This window comes from Gossypium hirsutum, chromosome A09 (assembly GCF_007990345.1).
Source record: "Gossypium hirsutum isolate 1008001.06 chromosome A09, Gossypium_hirsutum_v2.1, whole genome shotgun sequence".
Lineage (NCBI taxonomy): Eukaryota > Viridiplantae > Streptophyta > Magnoliopsida > Malvales > Malvaceae > Gossypium > Gossypium hirsutum.
The window spans coordinates 62,539,727-62,557,775 of NC_053432.1; the positions used below are offsets into that span (position 1 = coordinate 62,539,727).

The following is an 18,049-nucleotide window of genomic DNA, read 5'->3' on the forward strand; positions in this document are numbered from 1 at the left end:
TCCTTACGATAACCAAAAAGATTTCTAAACCCTAACCCTTGATCCACATCTCAGGGTCAGGCGCTGATAAGCACGCATAAGCTAAAGGCACATTTAAAGCTTTACATGCTCATTCATTAGGTGTTAAAATTCGCTAGACGAGAACACCGACAGTCTAACTAACTAATCATACATGATTCACCGCATAAATCAGAACCAATCATTCAAAGATGAGATGCATATCTTACAAGAATTCATAAGAAGCAAGGAAAACAATAGCGAACCACAACAATAGGCGATTTACAAATGTATAGACAAAAAACACAAACGTAGAACTTGAATTTATTAAGTTATACGTCACGAAATTACACACAATGTTTTTAATAGCAAATTCAGAATGAAACTAGAGCATCAAATCATCCCAACTATCACAATAGAAACAAGAGACATCAGCATAATAGATGTTTTAATCCCAAGACAGGACTCGATAAGTTCGGTTTAGCTCGGGTTTTTAAGAAACTCATTTCTTGCCACTCTTCTTAAGACCAGAACCACCAAATGATCCCTTTTGTGATGCCTTTGCTCTCAGCTCTCTAAGGGCCTTCACATCAAAAAGAAAAATTCAGATTGGCGATTCGTGAAAGAGAAGATAAAGGAATAAACAAACAGCAAATGAATAAAAAACCCTATATCTGACCTTCTCTTCTTCTTTCTTTTTCTGAATGTTAGCCAAATCATGCTGGCATAATAAAAAAAATAAACCGGTATTAGAAAATGCCTTCGAAACAATGATTAAATCAACAAGATTATTAAGGGAAGATACAAGATCTTCAACAACAAAATTAGACCATGAGCGCACAATTTAATCTGGAAAAAAAAACAGAACTGAAAAAAAAGAGAATAATTTACCCTAATATCACAAAAAAAAGAAAACAATTGAATCCTGAAATTGAGCAGATTACAATTCACAATATGAAAAAGAACAAATTCCATAAGGATAACATGATTATCTTTCGATTCTCTATCAAAATTCTCCCGATTTTAAAATTTTGAAATAATTAAACCAAAAAAAACAGAAATAGAATTAACGGTGTCGCGATTTAACATTTAGCAGCATATCAGATCTTGAAACAAATTAAGTTTCTTTAATAATATATATAATCAAAATACCTCGTCGTATTCTTTCTTCTCAGCTTTGGGTTGCTTCAAAGGCTTTGCTTTGCCACCTTAAAAAAAACCCAAAAATACACAAATCAAAACCTTCGAAAAATACAGAAATCACAAAAAAGGGAAAAAAAAATTTGTTCATAAATTTGAAGAATCAAAATTGGGGAAAAATCCAGATCTTCGAATAAGATTTAGTTTACCTTGCTTGGAAGACATAATTGAGAGTTTAGGATCAGGGTCTGTAATGAAAATTCGAAGAGATAAAAAGAACCTGATGAACACAGAAAATAAAGAGCCCTAACCCTAAAAACACAATTATTGAGCATTTGGGAATCAACTAAGATGCCCGAATAAATAGAGAAAGTAAATTTGCACGCGCCTTGCGCGTGACTAATTGCTGCCTGAAATTACCAAATACTGAATAAAGAAAAGCAGCCTCCGCCGCTCTTTTTTTTTCCACTTTTCTTTTATGCAAATTATTTTTTAAAATATTGCCAATTTTCATCTTTTTAATTATTAACAGTATTTTTGGGTTAATATACAATTAGGTACCTATATTTGGCTTCAATATTCAGTTTGGTACCTAAGTTTTTTCTAATGGATACTTAAGCTTTTCTTTTTCTCATACGAGTACCTACATTTGAATTTAATATTCAATTTTATACTTGATTTTTTATTTTGTCCCAGTTAAGTACCTATATTTTTTTATTAAAACATACATGTCAAATATTTATTGGATCGTATGATGTTATTTAGTTTAAATATTAAATTGAACATTGAAACTAAATATAGGTACCAAAAGGCATATTAACCCAATTTTAAGAGAACAGTAGTTAAAAAGAGGTAATTGTTTTTATTTAAAATTTTTAATTTTCATATATTATTTTAAACCCCAAACATAAATTCTATATTATTTTAGTTTTTTAACTACATATATTGGTTTAATTTCTTTTTTTTCCACTATTTAAAGATGCTTAAACTAATTATTTTTTTACTTTCTCATTTTTTTGAAACCTCTTAAATTATTTCTATTTTAGTATTTTCTTTACTATTGATAGACAAATTATTTTAGCTCTTTCATTATTCTCTTTTAACCTTTTCTCTTATTCCTAAAATAAAAGAAAAAAATAAATACTTTTTAACATACCAACACGTAATTTCTAAGAGTAACTAGAAAATAAACTTTGACCACAAATCTTCCTATATAGTAACGTAAAATTTTCGTTCTTCAAAAAAAAACACACACAGGCACATGTACATTTTTTTCGATTTTTGTTTTTCAAGATGATTGACTATTGTTTGAAGCCAAAATTCTCTGCAAAATGGTTAGATATGAAACAAATAAATGTTTTTTTCTTACTATTTTTTTTCAATTTCTGAATTAAATTATGATGTTTTGATATTTTGTTTTTAAATTTTGAATTTTGGAATAGCAAATCGAAAATGAAGAAGAATAAGCTTAGAGTCGAGACTATAAAGAAGAAGAGAAATTCAATGGAGAAGTATATGAAGAACGATATTGCTATGCTTCTCAATAATGGCCTTCTTTACGATGCTTATTGTGAGGTAATTATTTATTTTTTAAAAATATTTTTTGGCTTTTCTTTTAATAATTAATTAATGCATAAACTTTTTTTTTCGCTTTCAAACCCTAAAACTTGAGTTTGATAAGTGTTATTAATTTCCATTTTTTGTTTGCCTTTAAGTATATATGTGATGGAAAAGCCTTCCATTGTTTGCTTTAACTGAGTTTCATTAAATTCTAATAAGTTTTTTATTTCCTCTTTTGCTTTTTAGGAAATACTTATTTTTCCTTTTCATCTTTTTGGGTGAATATTTTGAAAATACAAAATAAAAATTATTTTTTAGGGGAGATAACGTGTTTAAAGAATAGGAGTCTCTTGTCGAGGTGTTTGAAAAAATAAACCACGTACATTATGCATATAAAATATTGTTAGATAAATATACTATTTGTCTTATAACCAACTCAGGTGATAACTCACTTAATAATAATATTTATATGTAATAGAGTTTAAGTTTAAATTTCATCAAATGTAAATATAAGATTCTTTGATGAGTATTTATGTAATTTGCTTTCTTATGCACCTTGACGAAGCATTCCACTTTATACGCTTGTTATATGAAGATGAAAATAAAAGTTAAAAGTAAGTTCATCGTGTTTGTGTTTTATCAAATTTTGAAATAAAATTATTTTATTCTTTTTCAAAATTTTTAATCTAATTGTGGAAAAAAAAAAGAATTATTTTAACTCGTTTGCTAGTGATAGAATATACGAAATTGTTGCTGAAGACCAAAGGAAACACGTTATGGAACTAGTTGCTACTATTATGTTCTAATATTCTTGCCACACCACTTTAAATATTCTTCAATTAAGGGTGGGTTTGGATGGACGGTGAGATAGTATAGTGTATTTAATTTATTTTTTGTCATACGCTACAGTATCGTTATAATATTTAATCTTATTACCACCGTTATTTTTACACTAACTTCAAATAATCGCACTGTTCATCAAAACTCACCGTTAATGTTTCACCCCCTATAATTTATGCCATTGGGTTTGAGTTGTAGGAATTGACTTGTGATATATGCATTGCAATAATTTATTCGTACCGATAATATGTGAAATGTATATATTTTTATCTTTCATGTGATATGCAATTAATACAATCAATTGAATTAAAAATTAATTTTTAAATGCTTGAATTTTATAAGTTTTAAAAGATTTAAAGAAAAAAAAACTGGAACTCTTTGATAAAAAACTGTTTTATTATATATTGGTTTCATGTTTTTAATTTTTTAAAATATGAAAATTTAAATTATTATTAATTTATATATTTTAAAATTTGAAAATAGCTAAACCATATATATATGCATGATAAGTACTATATCATATAAATTTAATGGTTGAATTTTCAAAATATTATAAAAATATTTATATATTAGCAATAATTATTTTTTGGGTGCGGAATTTAAAACAGGCAGAAGGTCTTCTGATTGAGCAAAACAGAACAGAATGTTACAATTTCATAATGCAATTTACTGAGTGCATCTCAAAGCATGTTTCAATCATGCAAAAGAAGAGGTAATTTTTATTTTAGACACTGGAATTTGTGCTACTTCATTTCTATTTACAAAATCAACTTTTTTTGTTCTTTAAAAAACCCAAAATTAATACCTTTTTTCAAGTGCTTTGATAAAAGAAATACAAAATACCCACCATTTCAAAAAGTATAGGATATAGAAAAGGTTTGTTTTTACCCAAAAATTCCTATTCCTTTCGCATAAAAATATATTTTATTTTTTTCGCATAAAAGTAGAAGATAAATAGTGGTAGTGTGCTGGAGATTCAAATTTATGGAGTCAATTTTCTATTCTTAAACTACAAATACCAAATTTTTCCTTGATTCAATTCAAGGTGAGGGTTTTTTGATCTGATTGTTATAATTGATTTGGGGAAAATTTTTTTTGTTTAATTTTGTTAGGTTTTCAGATTTCAGGTTTGCTTACACTAATCCCCTTTTTCTCCTACATGAAATTAAACACAATTTTTTTTACACACGTGGAATGCCACGTCATTTTATTATTACTCATACTTGGCGCCACATCAAATATTTACTAGTAGATTAATTTTTTCATACATTTTAAGTTAAAATGACAAATATGAATTTGAAGGACTAAAAAAGACCTAAAAAATTTGAAGAGTTAAAATAATCAATTTTACTAAGTTGAAGGGCTAAATAAACCATTCACCCTTTTTTTTAAAACTCTTTCCTTTTAGAATGAAACTTTTTTCGAGATCAATTTTCGAAATAGTAATACTAATCTGGTGTGTAATATACATTTACTATTATACAGAGAATGTCCTGAGGAATGCAAAGAAGCAATACCATCTTTGATATATGCTGCAGCTAGATTTGCTGATTTGCCAGAACTACGTGAACTAAGAGCTTTATTTACCAAGAAATATGGAAATTCCTTAGAACCCTATTTAAATCAAGAGGTAATTAATAAAAATAATTGCTTCAAGTTATGTAAAATGTTGTGATTTTAAAATTGGATCGGTAGCCGAACTAGTTAGGTAATTGATTCATCAGTCCAACTAGTTTATTCGATTTAATTGAATAAACCATTAAAAAATTTGATTCAAATTCAATCATTTTTTAATTTAGTTCAACTAATCCAATTCAAACAACAATACTCATTATTCTTAAGAAAATTATATATTTTTAAGTACTAACTTAGATAATTTTCTTATTATATAGTTTGTGGTTAAGCTAAAGGCAGAGCCTCCTACAAAGGAGATGAAACTTCTATTGATGTACGACATAGCACAAGAGTTTTCTATTGAATGGGACCCTAAAGCTTTGGAACAAAAACTATTTAAGCCACCTCAAATGGAGCATATAAGCCTTTCTATCTAGAACCTTGTAAAATATTGCATGTTATGCATTGATACATAGTATCAACAGAAGTGGAGAAAGAGGAGAGGAGGGTGATTCCAAGAAAGGTCAATTCACACGCGCCTGGGTTGAAAGCCAAAAAAGTAAGAGAATGAAGAAGAGAGGATGATGGCTTGGCATCTTAAGATTTGATGGGAGGAAAAGAGAGAGCCCCTTCTATGTTGTGTTGTGGGAGTATTTATTGGTAGATCATGGTTCCCGAGTGGTCACCTCTTGAGGAAAACGCACTCATTAATAGTGGATGGCCTAATGGAGGGCCAATTGGGTGATTAACGATGAATGGTCCCTCTCGTGGATGGTACGAAGCACATGGGTGGTTGGTCATTAAACAACCATTCGAACAATAAAAGGCAGGGGAAATTATTTGCGGCTCTCTTCGGTTGATTCTCGTGTTGCCACGTGTTTTAATCGAGGTAGAGGTACAACATTATGAAACATGAGTTGATAACGATTTTTAAAGATTTTAATGCTATAAAAAAATATTATCTATTGTTTATTGTTTACAATAGATTTTTTTTAGTTAAAAGATATTATATGTGATGTACTTATAATGTATAATTTAGTGCACATAATAGTGACATATCCTCAAAAGTTTCCAACAGAAAATATATATATACATGAATCAAATATAAGTCTAACAAGTTTAAATGTAAATGTAAAGGAATTATTAAAAAAATGACATCTAATAAGTTAGAAATTCAAATCATAATATTTGCAACTTCTCGATTCATTTTCATCCTTCATCTTAACCAAATGAAAAGTATTTCATCATATTAAATAATTGTATATTCTTACAATTTCTATGTCGATTTTTTGTTGCAGAATGATGCCCAACATAAGTCCTTAAACGATAAAGTTGACGAAAGATGCAAGTTGTTTGATACCAATAAGTCCTTAATTGATAAAGTTGACGATGGATACAAGTTGCTTGATACCAAGCATGATACCTTCCAAAACACCAAAAATTTTTGTGCTGATGAGAATGATACTAATGACAACATCAAGAAGCCTACAAGACCAATTGGTAATAACACTAACTCAACTAATAAAAGTAAACCAAGATTAACTAGGATGAAACGAAAGGAATCATTTGGTGGGGTTGTAAGTATGAGTCCAACTAAAGAAAATTGTGAAAAGGAACATGAAAAAAATATGCATTTTGGTAACACAAAACCATTAGCTTATGAGACCAATGAAGGCTCAAGGTCTCCTCCATGTGGAACTCCAATAATTCCAACAAATACAATGGGAAGAAGGCACAATCGAGTCCCCTCGTTTCAACTAGGTATATTAAGTAAGCATGTGCATCCTAAGTTACCAGATTATGATGATTTGATAATTCAACTTGCATCTCTGTGAAGAGATTAATTTTTTTATTAAGTTTTTTAAAGTTATTTTATATAATAAACATATGTGCCACATAATAATTTTCTAGTAAGTTACGTAATTATTGACTAATGAAGATTGACAACTTCAGATACCACAGTAATAAAAGATTTTTTACAAATACCAAATTAGTAAAAATAGACAATTTAAGGCACAATGAGAATTTAACCCAATTAGCATAAGGAGAGCTAAAAACTTGAATTTGATAGTTGTGTTTTAGAAATTAAATATTTTTATTTACGTAATTGATCATCCAATCTAATAATGGAATGAGAACTTTCAGGTTTGATTTAATGTTAACTCACTAATTATTTATTTGGCTTAAATTCAAATACAATGATGGCTTACTTCTAACAGTTAACTTGCAAATGAGAGGATATATTAAACTTTTTTTTATAAGGTTAAAATTTGTTGTTAATATCTGTAATTTGATAAATTTTAAGATTTAGTACTTATACTTTAAAAGTAGAATATTCAATGTTCTTATTTTTTTAATTTAAAAATCTTAATGCAATCATTATAGCCGTTGATAGTTTCTATTAAAATTTTCTTCTTAATATGTTCATTTTCTATCAATCATATACACCATCACATGAGGAAATCCTAATCAAAATTCTAAATTGATAAATTTTAATAAGAAATACTTATAATTTTAATAATTAGACTAAAATTTTCAAATAAAAAATATAATAACTAAAATTTTAATTTTTAAAGTACATAAACTAAATCCCATATTTTATTAAAATACAAAGAGTAACAACAATTTTTCACATTTTGATAAATAGAGATAAGGTATATGGTTGCTGGGATTTCAACCCAGCTTTCATTTTTTACAAGATAATAAATTTCCACTAATTCAAGAACTTGTTGAAGGATCTCCTATTTTTTTTTAATAAAATGATACCCTAAACTTCTTCTTTTTTACAGAAAATGACACCCTAAACTTGATTATAATAATTAGGGTACTTGTTATGGTATAAGAACTCTTAAGTCCCCTAACTTGCCACTAAAGATTTTTTTCTAAAATTTAATTAGAAATAACAATTAGAAGTATTGGAATGAATAAATTAATTTAAATTAAACTAATTAAACTAACTAACTTGCACATATATATAGTGTTTATATAGTAAAACTCGAATCTAAAACATTAAAGTTCTTACAATTTTAGTTTTTATCAATAATATTAATGTCTCATTTGATATCAAATAATATATAATCAAATTCAACAACAAGAGCAGAAAACATTTAAGGTGTGATCTTATTATAGTAGAATCTTTTAAGATCTTTTTTAAATCAACGAGTTAAAAGTCGGAAATGAAGAAATTATAGTTGTTCAATAAAGTCATATAAAAAACATAGGAAATTGTATTGATAACTTAGAACTTGTTAAATCAGTTACAGAATATGTTGTTTTTTGTCTAGGAAATTAGTTTTCATATTTAATGTTGAAACCGGCTGAATTAATTAATAGATTAACTCATATTTCTCAATAAAAATTTTATATAACATCATTAACGATGAATTGATTTTTTTTCATTTTTATTTTAACCATTGATTTAAAAGGATACTACGAAGAAAAAGACATTGTAATTGTTTCTAGTACTTTTGACATTTGATTTTATATATACATGAAAAAATAATTAAAATGATTTGGTTATAAATATTAAATTTAATTTAAATAAAAATATAAACTCGGAAATAGACAAATAAAAAATACCTGGGCTAGCAACTTGGGCCTACCCGACCGAACAGGTAGTCCACCCCTTGGCGAGCTCTATTTCTACTTTCCTTTTTTGTTAACCAAAACGCAGAAATCATCGTTTAGTCAACATGGTTCTTCACTACTTTTTTTCCAAATTATAAAACCGGACAACCGGAATAATATCGTCGACTCCACAACTGCCACCAGCGCCGCCACATTCATCTACGTCGGGAAATAGAACAGCTTATATTGAGTAAAATGAACGGTGGAGATTCAAAGGATGACGAGGAGGAACGGGAACAAGTTATGAGCGAGGTCCATCTGGGATGTCCACCTGGCATCTCCGGTCCTCACATTTCCCGCTTCACCATTTGCCTGCCTTCTGGTATTGATTTTCTTCTAAATTTAAACTTAAAACAAATTAGTTAATTAGAGCTTTTTAATTTTTTTTGAATTTATATAGGAGTTGAATCCAGCAGATTTAATGGTTGTTCAAAGAAGAGGAATCTTGTACGGACCAAGAAATTAGGTTCGATGAAGATGGCGACCTGATTTTACCAAGAAGACGCCGTAAGTAACCAAGTAACTTCGATAACCTCGAAGAAGCTTTTATTTTGTCTTTATTTTTTAATTATCTCTGTTTAATTTGCAGAGATCTCTCGTCGTTGTTTCACTATGAAAATTCAGCATAATATCACTTCATCCATTCCTAGTGTTGGTTTGCAGGTGATCCTTCCTTTCTTATGTTGTTTATAACTCCATTTTATAAGCCATTAGCATAGGTATTAGGTATTACAAGCAAAGGCTTTAAATTTGGTAATTTTTGAATCCGTTTTCACCTCTTAGGTATGGAAGGCCGAACTAATTTTGTCAGATTTTGTGTTACATAAGATGTGCACTTCAATGGAGTTCCATGGCATTGTCTCTTTAGAGCTTGGTGCTGGAACAGGTATATTATGTGCTTAGTGCTTAAAAAAATGTAAATACCAGTGCTATCTGTTAAGCATGTGTTTATGTGTTGAATCTTTGCAAGTTACTATGCTGGTCATCAAGGTTGAGCTTTCCCTAAATTAAGTAATCATGTACCTAATTCCTTTCAAAGATTAAGACATAAATTAAATACTAAAATTAAATATACATTTAATATGGGAAAGTTGCTATAATTTCATTCAGATTAGAAATTCGAAGTTTCTGAACCTTTTAGGGAGTCATACCACACGTGTGTAGTTGCTGAAATTGCCAAGTATTAGGCCTTTGAAGAAGTTTTCCTTAATGGCTTGGATAAGCCTTGATGCAATCGAGTTGGCTTGAGTAGCCTTGAGATGCAATTTAATTGGCTTGAGAAGCCTTGTGGCAAATGACTGGCTTGAAAGTAGCCTTAACACAGATGCGTTGTGATGGCTTGTGGGGAAACCTTTAGACAAATCGTGGGTTTTTTGACCTAGTTGAGAATAGGCCTTGAGTAGGCTCTTAGCTGCCTAGTTGAAGGCACTAGAGTCTTTCCTCACCTAGTGGATGGTGTTGGCTTGCATGGGCTTGAGTTGCCTATTGAGATAAGAGAACAATTGTGAAATGGGGCACGCCTTGTATGGTGTAAGTGTTGAGGGACATGAATTTGATGACTAATAAGTGCACCTTTATTTTGGTGTAGGAGAGCCTTAGTGGGGATATAAGCAAGTGTGTGCTTGAGTAGTGCCAAAGTACACCTGAGTAGCATTCAAGTGTGCTTGAGTAGCTTTGGAGCAAGTGAATGCTCATTTTGAGGCAATTGAGTTCGAGAGCGGTTGACTAGTGCTGGAGCCAATGAATGCTCTTAGAGGCAACAAGCTAGAGTGCACTTGAGAAACGTTAGAGCAAGCGAAGTGTCCTCTTGAGGAAATCGAGTTTGAGGGCACCTGAGTAGTGCAAGAGTGCGCTTAGGTAGTGTTGGAGTGGTTGCAAGCTCCATCTGTGTTGTCCAGTGGGCCATTGCAATCAAGATAGGCTTGGGAGGCCTAGCGAGATTAAGCGGTCAGAGGACCATTCGAGATTATGGCATGGTAATCCAATTTTGTATTTTGTGTTGTGCAGGTTAACGGACCTATTGAGTCGACCAAGGCAGATGCAAGCCATGAGTTTGAGTCGAGATAAGTCGGAGGACCATTGAGTTTGAGTTGGGTGGAGGACCATAAGCAGATTGATGGATCCTTGTGTTGAGGATAGGGCTTAGGATGCCCTTATTCACGATGAGCTACTACTACATGAAATTTGTGGAGCTAGTCCAAGCATCACCAAGTTTTGAGCTAGAGCTGATTGAAGGGTTATTGAGTCTGAGAGCTTGAACAAGAGAACAAGTGAGGGTGTCTTGTTCGTATTTATTAAAGCAACTTGTGAGATTGTATGAAGAAACGAGTGGCGTGCCAGAGTTTGCGTGAATGAGCATCAAAGTCTAAGATTGAGATCAAGCTAGAGCGGTGGTGCCTCATGTGTCACGGTTGGCCAAGATGGCCACACCTAGTGGGGTGACCACAGAGGGGTTGAGAGGGCCTAAGTTGGGGATGACCATGTGTCTAAATTTCCTGTGCTGAGAACTTGAGTGTTGGTGCCACAAGGAGTGGTTGGCATAAACCATGTCCAGAGGAACGCATCCAGTGGGATGCCATAAGAGTGCAGTTGGTGCCACATCTAGAGGGGTGCATCTTTAGGTATCAAAGACATGGTAATATTCAGTCGACAAAGGGTCATACCAGTGAGGGTTCCTCAAGGTCGTAACTTTATGATTATGTGTTGTGGTATTGACTCTGAGCATTCGGTGGAGGAATGGGCATATATGAGACTACACCAGCTATTGAGATGAGACCAAATTTGAGTCTATGTCCGATGCGCGTTGAATGGATCATAATCTTAGGCCTTGAGGGACCAAGATGGACTTGCAACAGAAACGTCAACTCAATGCAACAAGGTTTCTAAAGGTGTGGCTCCATGTCGATGAGGGCATCGACATATTTAGTGGGGGAGAGTGTCGTGGTCCGCAAGTTACTATTCTAGTTATCAAAGTTGAGCTTTCCCTAAATGGTCTTTGAGTGAAATTAAATTAAGTGATCATTTACCTTAGTCCTTTCAAAGATTAAGAAATATAAATTAAATACTAAAATTACATATAGAATTTAATGCGGTAAAGTTGCCATAATTTTATTCAGATTAGCAATTTGAAAGTTTTTGAACCTTCTTGTGGTGAGTCATAACTTATATATTTAGTTGCTGAAATTGCCAAGTATTAGGTCTTTGAAGAAGTTTTCCTTATGTTTCTCATTTTACGAATCTATCCAGGTGAGAAACTCCCAAGTAGAATGTGCTTGCTGGCTATGTTAACTTTCTCATAATTGCATTAGTGTACAAGTTTGTTGCTTGTGGGGAGTTTTTAACATAATTATTTAGTTGTTGAAATTGTGAGTAATTAGGCTTTTGAAGAAGATTGACTTATGTTTCTGGATTTACCAATGTATCTGGCTGAGAAATTCTCAACCGGAATCTGTTAACTCTCTTAGTTGCATTAGTGTACAAATCAGTTGCTTGTGGGAGTCATAACATGCATATGTAGTTGTTGAAAATGCTGAATATTAGGCTTTTGAAGAATATTGACTTATGTTTCTTGATTTACTAATGTGTCTGACTGAGAAATTGTTAACCAAAATGTGCTCGCTGGTTAACTGTCTCATAATTGCATTAGTGTACAGGTCAGTTGCTTTGTGTTTGTTAGTAAATTCAATTTTATTGAATGAGAAAACTCTAATTCCATTCCCTGGCCATGTATTTCCTAAACTTCTCTTTGGGAAATTTTTTTGTTGTGTGTTTTGTGTCATGTTTGTTATCTAGCTTGAACAATCTAACGAGGCCATATCTGAAACATTATTACATCTGGTATGACAGGAATTTTTTGCATTGTCTTTACCAGGGCTTGCAGGCATGCTGCTTGCGCATGCTGCTAAGACTGTGTTCTTAACAGGTGAGACCCACTCTGATTTATCTGTCGCTGCTTTGTCACTTTGGCTTAGGGATAGTTTAGCAATGCTTTAAAAAATGCTTTTGACTTTGAAAAGTTTGGTTTAAGATTTGAGTGTTTAGCGTTTCTATCAAAAAGTGCTTTTGAGAAAAAAATTTCCATTTTTGACATAGCATTATCAAGTAACAAATATGCATTTAAATAATGTTCAAATTAATATTATTATATTTTAGTAAGAATATAAAAATAATTTGTTATTAACTTCTTGTTAATATTTTAATATATGAAATATAAATTTTAATTATTTTTTAAACAATAAATATTAATTATTTATAAAATTTAATTAGAATATACAAACTATTTAAGCACAAAGAAAAAAAAACGTGAAAGTACTATGTTGTTGGAGGGGTGAAAAAGTAATTAAGCACCAAAAGTGCTTTTGGGGAGGAAAAGCTTTCAAAAGTACTTTTCAAAAGCTAAAAAATTCAGCCAAAAGCAGCTTGTTTCTTCGAAAAGTGCTTTTTAAGCCAAAAGAACAAGCCCTTACTTAAATTACCTGTTACACCCGATTGCTTCAGCTACTTAGGTTATGCATTATTGCTACGGACCATGGTGACCAAATCCTCGAAAACTGTCTTAAGAACGTTCAACTTAATTCTGGAGTCCTTAATCATCAGAAAGTAGTTTATGTGCGTGAACTTGACTGGACTCACCCTTGGCCTCCTAAAGTTAGCTCAGACCTGGCAACTCAAGAAAGGTGATTCATTTGATTTCATTGCTGGACTTGTTTTAAGATATAGAAGTATTTGTATTATTTCCATTTATAATTTTGATGTACTTATTCCATGGAGGAGATAAGAGCTCAGCCCTTTAAATTTTAAATGGTTAAAACCAGGTTTTCATGGAGCTCCTCAGAACTTGAAGAAGTACAGAAAGCTTCTCTGCTTTTAGCTGCTGATGTCATTTACAGTGATGATCTTACAGATGCGCTATTTGGTATCTTAGAGAGAATAATGTCACAAGGGTCTGAAAAGGTTGGTTAACATTGTTAAAATGGTCGCATACCAGTACATGGTGTAGGTAATAATACACTAGCGGGTTTTACTGAAGAGTGTCATTATCTGCTGTTTTTGTATATGTCACATGATTTAAGTTTTTGGATTAACCCTGTAGTTAGTTTTCTTGCAAAGCTGATGATTGAACATGTTACCAAAGGAAGAAAATTCGAAGGGAGATCATGAACTTATGAAAATTTTCTCGTTCCGCTGAGATTTATCCACATCAGATGTTATATCTGGATGGATTTCAGTTGCCTGTGCATTTTTAGGCAATGGGCTGAATTCTGTTACCTATACACGTTAATATATGATAAGATTTCTACCAAGTTGTAGTGATTGCGGATTACATTCTATGCTTATCTCATTTCTTCACATGTGTGTTAGTCCTCATTCTCATCTGCTTAGATAATGTTCTTTGAGGTTCCCCATATATCAATAGGACAATCATCGTGCGCATTCCTGTGGTTTTCAGGTGTTATACTTGGCACTGGAAAAACGCTACAACTTCAGTCTTGATATCTTGATGTTGTAGCAAATGGTTATTTAAATTTCAGAAGTTACTTGAAGGACGACAGTGGTAGGTATATTACAATGCAAAAAATGTACATGCCGCCATAAGTTTCTTGTCTCCTGGGTTTTTTTCCTGATGTATCTTTACATTGAATGATGCAGAATGTGAAGGCCTTGAGCTTGGTTCCTTGCCTTGTTTTATGGGTAAATGTATCGATGTTGCAGAAATTCCACAGTATGTGGGAGGATATGACCGAGGAGACGATGTTGAGCTTTGGGAGATTAGATACAGTAAAGGGAAGCTATGATTGAAAGGATACAAAATTTCTAATTATGTGTTGCCGTTGATAATTTTTGTTGGTTACTTTGTAATTGTACTGTTTGAAACACCCCCATTCTAAATTCATACAATACCACAGTTGAAAGTGAGGAATTTGTAGGTGAATTCCATGGACTTACCAGCTTGGGCATCACCATAGGCTTCTAAATGAAGATGTTGGGAGATGTGAAGTCGAAGCACGGTCAAGTTAGGGCGATGGGATCGTTTTATATATGCTAAGATTAGAGCTCAAGTTTGATTTGAAACTCAAGTCTCAAAGCTCAATACTAGCTTAATCAACTTGTTTAGTTATTTCCCAGGCTTGACTTCAAGATTGAGTTGAGTTCGATTAGATATTTCTCAATATTAATTAAAAACAAATACTCAAAATCTCTGTTTATTTGACTCTCTTTACTTGTCTAACATAGTGTTCTTAGGTGAAAATATACAACATTTTTCTACCTAAAAATTGGTGCCAAAAACACTGTTACAGAGGCCTAAATATAAATATAAAATAAATGATTTAATGTGTTATAATTATAAACTTAAATGCAATATGTGTGGTATTACAGAAATAAATGCAATGTGTATAGAGCATATTATGTTTAAACATTTTATAGGGTATTTACTACCTTACTTAGTGAGTTACTTTCGTGTTAATTAAATATATTGTATTAATACCTCTATTATATTAAAATTTATAAAGAGACTTGAACATAAGATACAATGGATTTTAATAATTTCAATTAAAACTTTATATTTTCTTAAATAATTTTTTATTAAATATGCTTATTATATATCTACTGTGTTAACCAGTTATTTTTTACCTTTTAAAAGTCGAAAATAATAACAGAAAAACCAAATCTTTGTGATTAGAGATGCCTTAAAAGGAGGGCTGTCGTCAGTTGAGATGATAACTCCCACATCGCTGGATGAAGGCAGTGGAGCAAAACGCTGGAGTATAAATAAAAGGCAAGCTGCTACTTTGCAACGTACTTACCTGGACGGGGTCGATGGATGATCCTGAAGATCCATGGCCTAGGGTAGTAACCTCCATTGCACTTAGGAGGGGTGCTGCCTTAAGGTCTCCCCAAGTTGGGAGAGCCTACGTCATAATTTGTGGCAGCGGGGGCCTGCGTTCGCGCGGCCCTTAACCAATTTTTTAAGTGAAGTTTTTATTAATCAACTTCTTTCTGTATTAGTTGTTCTGCCAGTCACCCATAATGGAATTTGGTCTGGGTTGGGGAAAGGATATCCCAAATGTGCCGGAACTGCATGAGTTTGCAGTAAAAGCTGAAAAGATCCACAAATGTTCCCAGTCTTAAATATCAGTGTTTAGCACTTGCACCTAATATATTACCAGGACTGAAGTAGGGACAAAGTGTACCAACTAAAGCTACACTACAAAAGGCCATTGTTGACCACCACTTAATAAATGTTGCAGTCGATGGAAAAGTCGTGCTTGGATTGTCTGATATAGACCAAAACCCCTCAAAGAAGCTTTAACTGCTCCTTCCCAATCATGTCTATCGTTTCGAGATCCTTCTTTTCCATCCTTCACCTCCATAACGATGGCAGGTTCCTGTTGCAATCATGTTTGTTTTCAACATGTTAGTCTTTATTTTCAAGATGTTATTGTCCATATAAAAAAATAAGACAACTGGTAATTGATTCAACTGTATGCCACTACAATTCAAATTCATTGGTTCAACAACACTTTAATCTAAAACAACAATGATTAAATTTGTCAAAATTGTTAACATGAATGCAATATGTGTATTGAACATCTCATGCTTAAACATAATATACATTACTTATATTTTTTCGTGCTTATTAAATATGTTGTATTAGTGTAGCTTAATCACAGTTCTTTTTTACCTTTTAAAGAGGAAAACAATGACAGCAAAAAGCATAACATCCTTATATGCATTGTGAAGAGACCTGCTGAGTGTACCTCAAATCCCACATCGCTAGATGATGGCAATATAGCAAAGCGCTAGGTATATAAATAAAAGGCAAGCTCCGACATTGTAACATACTTACCTGGGCGGGGTCTATTGGTGATCAGGAAAATCCATGGTCTAGGGTAGTGACCTCCATTGCACTTAGGAGGGGTGCTCCCCTAAGGTCTCCCCAAGTTGGGAGAGCCTACGTCATAATTTGTGGCAGCGGGGGCCAGCGTTCGCGCGGCCCCTTCCCAAATACTAGGTCTAAAGCTTTAATGGAGTTAATATGTTTAATAATTTTGTAGTCTTTTTCAGTATAATATTATCTTCGGCAATGGTCTATTATAGTCTGTATTTACGATGTTTAAAAGTAGATCGTATATATATTCACCAGGGTTTTGCAAATTAACTCTCAAATGTGAATGATTTGTAAGAGATTCACTATTGTCACAGGCACTTGCGTTGTGAATATTGAAAACAGGTTTGGGGTGTAAAAAGTCTGAACTTATATTTCCTTAACACGTGCATTTAAAGTTTTGATCAGATCTTGATGTCATCTGATCCTTAGTCAACTCTCCAGGATCAAATGTGTATATACATATGTACATATATGCAAGGGTCTGTTTAACACATGCATTTAAGGCAAAACTGGATAAAGGGCATTAATGACACTAATGTTGCAGTTGAAGTGTTTGGATTGTCTGATAGACCATTAAACCTTTCCAAAAGGTTAATTGCTCCTTCCCAATCATGTCTACTGTTTTAAGATCCTTCTTTGTCTTCTTAAAACCTACGTAACCATGACAGATTCCTATTGCGTTTTCAGCATGGTCATGTCAAACATATACTCGAATCTGACAGGTCTTGTTTCGGCTATTTTCAAACAGAAGCTCATGAATTTTTCCTGCAATGCACTGTTAAAACACCTCTCTCTGATAATGAAAAGAGCCATTGCAACCACATGTTTCTATTCAATATCAAAGCATCCTAAATACAGAACTGGTGATCGATTCGACCATATGCATCTAAAACTCGAATCAATCAGCTGAATATTTTCGTGCTTATTAAATATATCAAATTCATATAACTGTTTAGATTAAGTCCATAGCGATTACCTAGTGCTCTTTTAGCTTTAAGAAAGTGAAACTATAGTAAAAAACAGAAAAAGAATGTGCTTAGATAAGCCTTATAGTAAAAAACAGAAAAGAATGTGCTTAGATAAGACTTCATAAGAGGGCCTGCAGACTGCTTGACATGAACCTCATTTTTATAACTTTGTTTAATTCCAACACGGCAAAGCGATGACAATTGAGTAAGGCGCTGGAGCTACAAATTAGAGGCAAGCTCATTCTTTCTAACATACTTACCTGGACGGGGTCGATGGATGATCAGGAGGATCCATAGCCTAGGGTAGTGACCTTCATTGCACTTGGGAGGGGTGTTTTCCTAAGGTCTTCTCAAGTAGGAGAGCCTGCGTCATAATTTGTTGTAGTGGGGGCCTGAGTTCGCGGGGCCCTTA

At 32.6% G+C, this 18,049-nt stretch overlaps 1 protein-coding gene, 1 long non-coding RNA gene and 3 other non-coding genes across 5 annotated transcripts; 4 read left to right on the top strand and 1 right to left on the bottom strand.

Moving 5' to 3' along the window:
* Nucleotides 1–292: 292 nt before the first annotated feature.
* Nucleotides 293–1,595, bottom strand: LOC107889124 (uncharacterized). Its single transcript, XR_001681649.2, has 4 exons — nt 1,347–1,595; nt 1,150–1,205; nt 677–718; nt 293–580 (listed from the first exon to the last, which is right to left on the bottom strand). It is a non-coding gene; the product is annotated as an uncharacterized lncRNA (long non-coding RNA).
* A 7,209-nt stretch (nt 1,596–8,804) lies between these two features.
* LOC107890042 (methyltransferase-like protein 22) lies at nt 8,805–14,984 on the top strand. The gene is given in 10 exon segments (XM_041076183.1): nt 8,805–9,100; nt 9,199–9,285; nt 9,368–9,441; nt 9,562–9,664; nt 12,650–12,700; nt 13,304–13,454; nt 13,593–13,731; nt 14,228–14,270; nt 14,273–14,332; nt 14,428–14,984. Coding segments are annotated over 10 exon segments (981 nt in total). The 5' UTR covers nt 8,805–8,973; the 3' UTR covers nt 14,574–14,984.
* A 592-nt stretch (nt 14,985–15,576) lies between these two features.
* LOC121207234 (U1 spliceosomal RNA) lies at nt 15,577–15,737 on the top strand. The gene has a single exon (XR_005902325.1). It is a non-coding gene; the product is annotated as a U1 spliceosomal RNA (small nuclear RNA).
* An 882-nt stretch (nt 15,738–16,619) lies between these two features.
* Nucleotides 16,620–16,781, top strand: LOC121207236 (U1 spliceosomal RNA). Its single transcript, XR_005902328.1, has one exon. It is a non-coding gene; the product is annotated as a U1 spliceosomal RNA (small nuclear RNA).
* Nucleotides 16,782–17,889: 1,108 nt separating this feature from the next.
* On the top strand, nt 17,890–18,049 carry LOC121207237 (U1 spliceosomal RNA). Its single transcript, XR_005902329.1, has one exon. It is a non-coding gene; the product is annotated as a U1 spliceosomal RNA (small nuclear RNA).